This window comes from Scaptodrosophila lebanonensis, unplaced genomic scaffold (assembly GCF_003285725.1).
Source record: "Scaptodrosophila lebanonensis strain 11010-0011.00,11010-0021.00 unplaced genomic scaffold, SlebRS2 tig00000085-arrow-pilon, whole genome shotgun sequence".
NCBI lineage: Eukaryota > Metazoa > Arthropoda > Insecta > Diptera > Drosophilidae > Scaptodrosophila > Scaptodrosophila lebanonensis.
Window position 1 is genome coordinate 1099935 of NW_022060564.1, and position 10445 is coordinate 1110379.

Here is a 10445-nt window from a genome sequence, read left to right on the forward strand (position 1 = left end):
TATAAATAAGGCTCTCACTTCTATTATTATTATGATATAAAAATGCCAAGGCTTAGGCGTTCTCCATTGATTCTGCAATATTGTGCAATATTTTTCCCCAGACTTCTATATAATATTAGCTATGCATATATTGTCAAAATTAAAACTTAACTGACATGGCTGAGAATGCTGCCCAGAACATATTTGGTGCTAATGAGCATCAATTGCAACTGGGCCCAGAGACGATACGTTGGCCAGATCAACCATCAAGGCCACCTGTATTCTTCCATTTCGCGCCACAGAACGATCCATCAAACCAGACTCCAAAGGAGATAGGAAGGTTTCTACGAAGCGTCTATTTGCTCGTCTTCATCTTCATCGTCATCACAATTTTTCAATGGCTTCTCATAGCGGCTCTAATATCATTTCGAAACGCGTACATAACCTTGGCAGGATTTATTATTTTCGCACTGGGCATTGAATTTGTTTGCTTAATAGACTGCAACACACAATTACGTCAGGCCTCGCGGAAGAACTTAATTTTAGCTGTGATTGTGCTCGAAACGTTCGCAATTGGAGTGCCTGCTGCCCTTCCCTGGATGGAAGTAAGACACGTCTCAGTGGCTATTGGAATATCATTAGCTTTATTCGTGCTCGGTATTGTATCGGGATCTTGGTTACCCAAGAAACTGTTGCCCAATTTGAAAATACTGAGAAATGTGTGGGTTGCTTGTGTTGTGTCCAGCATTGTATGCCTCATGGTGCACCATTTGACGACAGTATTATTATATTATTTCCTATATCTTGTGCCACTATTGCTGGGCCTATTGATCGCAGTGCATTATCATGTCCAGTACATACATGGACGGCTGTCCCTGGTGCCAACTGGGGAGACGGTCCACTGTCTGTTAACTCTTCATTCGGACTTTATATGTCTATTTATAATCTCGCATATACAAGTTTTAAATGTAATCGATCCACAAAGGATAAAAGATATTGCAAATAATATATTTATCTTTGAAAGATATAAATGTTTTGTAACTAATTGTAGCTCAGAGTATTTATTTTATGAAAATTGCAAAGTTTCTTTAAACAGACAAAACAATATTTTAAATTGGTGAGTACTTGATAGAACAGCAACCATCTTTGGATTAAATCTGTTAACTAATCCTATTTTGAGCATTTAAATGGCTGACAGGTCTTAATAAAACTGTAAATATTTGAGCTGCATTATAATAACATGGTTGATACAACATTGTGTAAAACGTCCGAGATGATGTTTAAAGTGTTGTCTCAGACTTAGCTAACATATCTCCGATCTTCTCTTCCTCACATAGGTTCTTTGTATGGTTTCACAATATTTGTAGAGATTATTTACTTTGCTTCACAAGTCATTTTATATATTTTGTGAGAAAAAATGTTAAACATAACCCCAACCCCACCGAAAGCGAATTACTATACAGAGAGTGAGGGGCAAGAGACGGAGGTGCAGGATAACGTACTGATACGGTCATTTTTGCTTCGCGTCTATGCATTTGGGATCACTATCATATTGGTAACGCTGCTGGAATGGACATTAATGTGGGCTTTTCTTAAGCACAGAATTCCTATACCGTGTTCTGTTGAGATGGTCTTTATATTGATTTGTATGCTGATCATCCATCTTGTACCATACGGACGCTACTCCAAGGCGACAAAATGGATGCTTTTCACACTTACTACCCAGTGCATCATAATAATGCCCTATAATTTAATACGGGTCCTACCACTTGCAGTTATCGTTTGTATTTATACCCTTGCCATGTTATTGTTTTGCCTGACCACCTGCATCAGCGCCTTTTGCAGCTTTCAACTGTTTCGAACAATATGGGTCTCGTATTCCATAATGATAGTTCTGGTAATTGCTTGTCTAATACTGCAGGTCCTGGGTGAATTTTTGTGGGTGTCTACCCTCCACGGAATGATACCTTTGGCAATGCTGGTTGCTTTTCTTTACACCAACCATAATACGCAAAAGTTGCATGGGAAAAGTGGCCCCATCTGCATTGATTACTTCCTGCCCCATGGACAACTTATACATTTTGACTTTTGTGTCTTTGTTGTTATTGTAGCCATATCGATTAACTATTATTACATCGGAAAGTTTTTCAAATGCATGACTACAGGCCGTCATTACTATTGGTTTTAAATAAATATTATTACAGTAATAATCATTTATTTTTAATTTGTTGCATTCTGGGCTATTCACTATATTAAGTCACCTGGGGATCAAAGACTGCTTGACCCTGGACAGAGGAATGAAGACTTTCTTATTAATCAGCTTTCTCCTATTCTATTTAGAGGCGGTAGCAGACCAGCTCGCCATTCAGCTCTCCGGGGACTCGGTTATCTTCACTTAGGTTATTAAATGTTATTGTGTTTCTACGATATTTCTGTCAAAATTAAAGGTCACCTGTAGTAAAGAGTTCAGAATGCTTTATGAAACTGCACAGTACTATCCTGCGTATAAGTCCCAAGTGCAACCGACTCCAGATGACGTACTCCAAGAACGCCTGCGTCGGGGTCGCCCCCCATCGCAGCTGCCACCACGCGCCCAACCGCCCTTTGTGCGCTTCAGTGCTGACCCAGAGGAGTTCTCCGAACAGCCCGAAGATAAAACTGTGCGCTTCATAAATCGCGTCTACTTGTTTGCCGGCCTACTGATTTTCATAACCACCGTCCAATTGCTGTCCATTGTGTTTCTTTTAAAGGAACGAGATAAGTACATGACTATTGCTGGATTCGTATTATTGGCAGTAGGTTTTGTATTACTTATCATATTTAACCTCTTTGCCGGGGTGCGTCGGATCTTTGTACTTAATTATATATTGGCTGTACTGTTGGTCGAATGTCTGGCACTGGGCACAATCTTTGTTCTGCCCGATTACGACATAAGATATGTTGCTCTCGCGATTGTTATAGCATTGACACTTCTTATGCTCTGCTATTTATTGGGTGCTTGGTTACCAAAGAATATTTTGCCAAACGAAATTGTCATTTTCATAGCGCTAGGCGCCTTAATGGCAGTTGCCATCGCTTGCCTCATCATGTACTTTCTAACACGTGATCGAAGGTATGAGCTTGGCTTCAATGGTGTATTGCTTGTGGTGGTAATGATCTCATCGCTTTATCACGCGCAGGTGGTCCACGGTAGGCGCTTTGAAGTGATCTTCAAGGACAATGTGTTTTGCGCAGTTACCATTGGTGTACACTTTGTTTTACTGTTCACAATAAGCCATAATTTGATACAAAATATAATGCAGTTTAAGGAACTAAATGCATAAATGATTTATTGTTATTATTACTATCTATGGTCGTGGACATGAATGAGAATAGTATAGTATATATACAAGTACTAGGACCCCAGCTTCGCTCTAAACGTCACAAAAGTTTAAAAGTTTAAGATAGATAAACTGAAGTGCAGATAGGCATGTCAGAGGCCTCGCCAAGTCGGGCGAGTCAAGGGGAAAACCGTACAGAAGAGAACCGTCAAATAGCGCTGTTGCATAAAGCCTTTGTGGCCAAAGTCTATAGCCTAACATTGGGCCTCTTAGCAGTTACCCTTGTGCAATGCCTGGTCTTCCGCTGGATACGCATCAAGCAGCCCCTGCCCATTTTCATATGGGTGGTGTTCATATTAGTGGCTTTATCTATGCTCAACTGTTTTCCAAGGACTCGCTACACATTTCCCGTCAACTGGCTGCTGCTGTTCGTCATCATCGAGTGCGCCACCATGGCCATGATGTATTTTATTCAAAACATGTCCACTATGGAATTCGGGCTTCTGCTGTTGGTCACTACAGTGCTAATGGCCTTCCTGCACATCTGTGGCGTCTTTGCACCGCGACCCTATGTGCCCGAGGAGACGTGTTCGATTTGCACCTCATTTTTGATGCTAGTCGTGGGTGCTGTGCTGTTTGTGATTGTACTACTCACTGATCACCCAAATTTCCTCTTATTGTTCTTCTTGCCCATCATAATAATGACCATTATATTGGTGCCCTATCACGCGGAGGCCATGCACGGACGTTGGCAAATATTGCCATTTCGGAGCGCCTTAATATATTCCTTGGAAATGCATTTGGACTTTATTGTGCTCTTTTTGGCCGGTTCTCTTGTTCTGCAATATGTTTTAATGAAATAAAAATGGGCCACTGCTACTAAAATGGCACTATCTACTTAAACTTAAAGCAAAGGTGAAACAGAGTCCTTACATTTTAAGACGTATGTATGCCGAAAGCAAGTTATATTTGACTGCACCGAAGGAATAATCTTGTCTTTAGTTGTTCTGTGATGGTCGATAGATCGATCGTAGGAGCTTGAATGATCACTAAACGATCCTCGCCTTAGCTCCCCTGTACTGGCAAGCTATCACTTGTACTCGGTTCTTTTATATACGATCATCATCTTCCACATTTCTCGGCAACTCTACTAAAGATCTAAGAATTGTATTAGGATCGACTCATGCCGGAATCAATTGAGTGGGGTGACTAAAAAACTTGTTCTCCTTTTAGTCAAGCTTGGTGACCTCCAGCATCTACGATTTTTCACTTAGAGAGCTGAACGTAAAAAAGAATATAGTGTCACAAGTGTAAAACAATATAAAAGCATTCAATAAACTACAATGAGATGCCACAAGATCATGAAGAAAACGCTGGAGAAGTTGCGATTGTCGCCAATGTGGACACAAAAGTGCTCAGGCATTTTATTCGCAAAGTATACTTAATTGCTACCATCATTCTTTTCTTCACTTGTTCGATTTTGCTCGTTGTATCTACAGTTAAGTTTGATATGAACCGAGTGGTTTGCGTTAATCCGGTGGTATGGATAGTCGGGGAACTGTTGCTGCTACCCATGCTTAACTGCTGTCCGCACACATGGCACCCCTGCAATTGGCTAATTCTGGTAATTTTGGTCTCTTTTACGACACTGGCTGGAGCCTATATGATGTATCTCGTGCCACCCGCTGTTTTGGAAATGCTAATACTTCTCACGGTCCTACTGATTGCTGTTCTGCACAGTTGTGCTGCCACCTGCCCGAAGAAGGTGCTTCCCAGCGCTTTCTTAACAGGGGGCTTGGTGTGTGTGTGTGTTATGGCACTATTAGCTTTAGGAATAATGTCACTCACAACTAGAGAACCAGTATACACCCTTGGTGTGGCTATATCTTTGATGACTGCGGTTATTTGCGTCGTTCCCCTTCAGGCTCAGGAAATTCACGGCCGGCTAAAATTTGTGCATCTTGCCACCAGTAGTTACTACTCGTTGTATATATATGTTACGTTTATGATGTTATTTGGCAGCTTTTGTTATATCTATGTTTACTTTACCTCAAAAATAACTATGAAGTGCCGGCCGATCTAAGAGAAAAGAAACTGTAAACCGCTCCTGACAAAGGTGTCAGCAATATGGAATTCATTGAACTGGTTTCAAGGTTCTTTAACTGAGAAGCGGACCTTCTGGAACTGACAATTCACATTCGGGCTTTGAAAGACCAGCGGAAAGCATAAAGGTTCTGCACTTTTTCTATAAAAACATTATATATCATTTAATTTCGTTAGCAAGATATTCTCATATCAGAAAAGAGAATCTGAAATAAAGCTACGACTCTTATTGCGAACAAGTCAAAGTCCTATCAAAGTTAGTTTTACGGTAATGAAATGCCGCTTAGATTCAAGCGTCACACACATTTTATCAAATTATAAAGTTTTGTTGGAAATTTAAAGTTATAAACGACAGGCTAGATGAATGCAGGACAACAAAGGAATGACGAAGTGGTAGTCGTAGTCATGGACCCCGATCTGCTTCGGAAATTTATATCTCAAGTCTATGCATATGGCACCGGTTTCATCATCATCAGCTGCGTGCTATGGCTGATCACTTCGGGAGTTAAGATAAACATGTTTTCTTTGATTCCCGTACATCCGATGGCTTATATAACAGTCGCATTCGTTTTCTTGGTCATATTTATGTGTATCCCGTATATTCGCTACAGAACTCCGTGGAATTGGATATTTGCTATCATTATTGTTTTGCTCGTGACACTGGTCGGTGTGTATATCATGGGCTTTATACCAATCCTGGAAATGGGCGTGGGCATAATTATCGCCGCCGTACTGATGATTACACTTCAATGCTGTGGCGCCAGATTTCCCAAAAAAATGTTGCCCGGCATAATAATTGTAGCGTTCACTGCATGTTTGGGGCTGATAGTGCTTGTAATTATGGTCATATTAATGGCCATTACAGACGATAATGTGTATGTTCTAGCCATATTTATCGTTTTATTAATATCGTCAATTATTTTCATACCATATGATGCTCAGATTATTCATGGCCGCCTAGAATCTGTCCGCCTTGATGACGCTGTTGGCCTCGCCTTGGATGTTCACATTCGGTTTGTTGTACTGTATAGTAGCATAACCTATATATTTTTGTATGTGGTGCATGGTCCTTTTGAACTAATAAATGTTGAATTGGACTAAACAGTAAAATTCTATAAATGAGGCTGTAAGCTATGCGCTTAGTATCTATAGAAACATTTATGCCGCATAATTACATAATATAAGTCTTTTGGTTGTCCTTTAAAGCATAAGAGCTCCATGATTTTTAATTAAAGACATTTTGTTATTCATTAGCGAGTAACTGGATGTGTCTTGAATCTCTAGCTCTATCTGTAAAAGTTCATCTCGTTGCGGTTCCAGAATCTTCAGGCCAGTTCGCGACCAGCAAATCTATTTGTTCTCTGGCACATGTATGAGAATCTTAGTAGCTTAGCTTCAATTGTCAAATGTGTTTCAATGTGTAAATTATTATGTATTAGCCAGGCTTTACACGAGATGCATAGAGGTCGCCCGAAACAAGCTAATGATAATGATGTACCGATTGCTGTTGATCCCGATGTGGTCCCGTATTTTGTTCTGCTTTCTGCTATCCTTGCAATTGGAACCTATATGTCTTGTGCCTTCTACTACTACTGGCAATATATTCTCACATCAGAAAAGAGAATCTGATTGTGGTCAAGCCAAAGACCTATTAAGAATTACTGGAAAAGTCATATTTGAATTTTCAAAATTCAGTTTTACGATAACGAAATGCCACTTAGCTTCAAGCGTCACCGACTTTGGATCAAATTGTAAAGTTTTGTTGGAAATTTTAAGTAATAAACAACAGGCGAGATGAATGCAGGACACCAAAGAAATGACGAAGTGGTGGTCGTCGTCGTCGACGCCGATCTGCTTCGGATATTAATTTCCCAAGTCTATGCATATGCCATCTGCTTTATCACCGTCACCTGCTCGCAATGGCTGATCACTTCGGGCTTTAAGATACATGTGTACGATTCCATTCCTGTACATCCGGCGATTTGGGCTTTCGTCGCATTCAATTTGTTGTGCATACTTACATGCTTTCCGCGTATTCGCGTCACCTTTCCGTGCAATTGGATATTTGCTATCATTATAGTTTTCCTCCTGACACTGGCTGGTGCGTATATCATGGGCTTCATACCAATCCTGGTATTGGGCGTGGGCATAATTATCGCCGCCATTCTGATGATTACCCTTCATTGCTGTGGCGCCAGTTGTCCCCAACAAATGTTGCCCGGCATTAAAATTGTAGCGATCACTGCATGTTTGGGGCTGATAGTGCTGATAATTTTAATCACATTGGCTTTCGTTACACATGATAACGTGTATACCCTAGCACTAGCTATCGTTTTTTTAATAATGTCAATTATTTTCATACCATTTGATGCTCAGATTATTCATGGCCGCCTCGACTTTGTTCGCCTCGATGACGCTGTCGGACTTGCCTTGAATGTTTACATTCGGTTTGTTATATTGTTGATATGTATCATCTATATACATATATATACAAATATGGAAGAGGTTTTGTAAAAGCACCTCTCTAATATGCTGTATAGTATGAGTGCAAATCAATAAATAATATAATAATAAAAGACTTTTGGATGTCCTAATGACTTATGCAGATGCTTCTTAGGCGAGAAAGAACAGGATAGTGGCAGGAAAGATATATGTATTTGTTATTTTCATTAGTGTTTAGCTGGAAGTGTCTCCAACAGTATCTTGCGTTCCAGAACCTTAAGCCCAGTTCGCAAACGAGCATCTTAGCTGCTTGTCTTCAAGTGTCAAATACATAAGTTTGAATGTGTAAATTATTATGTATTAGCCTGGCTTCACACGAGATGCGTCGAGGTCGCCCCAGAAACGCTGATGACGTTGAACCGATTGCTGTTGATCCCGATGTGGTCCCGTATTTTGTTCGTCAAGTCTATTTATTTGCAGCCGTCTTTATTGCCATATCTACTTCGCAATGGTTAATAGTTGCGGCGGCGCGATTTGACATCAAAAAATGTATTCCGGTGAATCCGGTAATATGGACTTTTCTGGTGCTAGTTCTGCTGGTCATCCAAAACTGCTTTCCAGTTATACGCGCCACCTTTCCGTGCAACTGGATCCTTATTCTCAGTGTAGTCTTTTTCGTGACTCTGGCCGGAGCCTATGCGATGTTTGGAGTGCCACCCGTCGTATTGGGCATAGCTTTCCTCGTCACGATCATAGTGGTGGCTACGTTGCATCTCTTTGGGGCGACTTGTCCGCAGCAGGTTCTGCCTGGAATAATCTTCACGGGAATAATAATGTTTGTAATCTTTATAGCGCTCACTGTTTTGACCATTATATCGCTGGCAACAAAAGCGCCTGATTTCAGTTATTGGATAGCTGGCCTGATTATGATCTTGTTATTAGTTATCATACCCTTTCACGCTCAGCTCATCCACGGTCGTCTGGACTATGTGCCACTGGAAGACATGCTGGGCACCGCTCTGGCCGTCTACATTCATTTTATTGTGACTTGTATTGTTTTAATTCATATTTATATGCACAATGCAAGAACATTGAATATTAAACCGATTTAATACCAGAAAAACCCTAATTTCCATTTAAAACTCCAGTTTTTTTGCCTTGAAGTGTTTCCAATAATTGATGTTAGGAATTAAAGCGAGAAATTAAGTCTAGAAGGAAGAGATGGAAACCATAGAATGGATGTAAGTGATTATTTTGTGCCATTTTTTATTTATCATGTTAATGATCCTTTACGCTTAACTAAATAATTACACATCTTTTCCCCGCAAAGTGTATATGTATGTTGTGTTATTAAATTGAGTTGCTTTACTTGTCAAATTCAATCTTCGAGAGACGGGTAAAGAAAAATTTAAATGACTCGTTCGAACCCAGAGGTTTACGGCATTCCACCCGATATGAGTATAAACTACGGGGTTCGAATCTATGCACTGGCCACACTCTTCGCCTTGATCGCTCTGGCCCAGTGGCTGGTGATTGGTTTTTTTGTGGATTTGGGCAAGGATGCGACAGGTTTACGATATGGTATTTGGGTTGTGGGAACGTTCTTTGGCATATCTATGCTGGCCTGGACAAACTTTGGACGCAAGTTTCCCATCAATATCATAATCAGTGCGATTATAATCGAGAGCTCGACCATGTATATAGGAAAAGAGCAGCAGATGACGAAAAGCCTGCTTGTGAATTCCTATGCAAGCATTATTGTAGTGGCCCTGGTCACATTATGCATCTTCTGGGGTGCCTACTTTCCCATGCCATTGGTGCCGGGTGATCTTGTGTTGAGTTTACTTGTGGCCGGTGCCAACATCATGATAATTGTGTTTTTCATCAACGGCTTTTCGGTTCAATCAAGTTCGGTTTACACGATGGTGCGAAACTTTTTTGCACTCTTTGCCGTCGTATTGATCATGTATACGGCCACCATAATACACAATCGGCAGTTCGATGTACCCAAGAATGAATATTTGTTTCTCAGCACGCTGCTTTTCTTTGGCTACATGCTCCTGCACGAACGAATGTTGGCCCTATCGTAATAAATGGGTGAGCGCACTTTATTCGATACAATCTCGTATATTACATACAATTTTAATTATATATATGAATGTCGCCGTCCAAGACTCCTATATTCCTGTATATACGTCAAGCTGATGATAAATAGCGATGTGAAGTCCACATAGAGGAGGAGAGCCGTTAGGATAGCATCGTCTCTATAAGTCGGTGAATTTTCCTCATGTATGAGCATCGATTGATAAACGGTCATCGCCACAACCGTATAACAAATATTGAGACGCACAAAATGCAAAACGTAAGGCAAATTATAAACTAAAATCATATACAGTAGCACCACTATGACCATGAAGTTGAGGAAAATGGTTGTGATGAAGCATTGCATATTGATTGAGATATGTTGTACGATAATGGCCCCAACAAGAACCAGACAGAACCAAGCAAAGAGTACCACCAATGACAGCAGGCCGATTGCCATGATACCCTCGCCATAAGTCAGTGCACCAATGCCTGTGACCATCATCTCTACAATAAAGA

General features: G+C 40.6%; 4 protein-coding genes across 4 annotated transcripts; all 4 read left to right on the plus strand.

The window, feature by feature from the left end:
- Positions 1-2450: 2450 nt before the first annotated feature.
- Positions 2451-3302, plus strand: LOC115626550. Its single transcript, XM_030521928.1, has one exon. The coding sequence runs from the start codon at positions 2451-2453 to the stop codon at positions 3300-3302; it is 852 nt and encodes a 283-aa protein (XP_030377788.1).
- A 146-nt stretch (positions 3303-3448) lies between these two features.
- LOC115626551 lies at positions 3449-4162 on the plus strand. The gene has a single exon (XM_030521929.1). It carries the CDS (start codon positions 3449-3451, stop codon positions 4160-4162), a length of 714 nt encoding a protein of 237 aa, XP_030377789.1.
- A 1554-nt stretch (positions 4163-5716) lies between these two features.
- On the plus strand, positions 5717-6468 carry LOC115626514. The gene is made up of 2 exons (XM_030521900.1): positions 5717-6277; positions 6345-6468. The coding sequence occupies exons 1-2, from the start codon at positions 5763-5765 to the stop codon at positions 6361-6363; spliced, it is 534 nt and encodes a 177-aa protein (XP_030377760.1). The 5' UTR covers positions 5717-5762; the 3' UTR covers positions 6364-6468.
- A 2753-nt stretch (positions 6469-9221) lies between these two features.
- Positions 9222-9934, plus strand: LOC115626552. The gene has a single exon (XM_030521930.1). The coding sequence runs from the start codon at positions 9257-9259 to the stop codon at positions 9932-9934; it is 678 nt and encodes a 225-aa protein (XP_030377790.1). The 5' UTR covers positions 9222-9256.
- Positions 9935-10445: the final 511 nt, after the last annotated feature.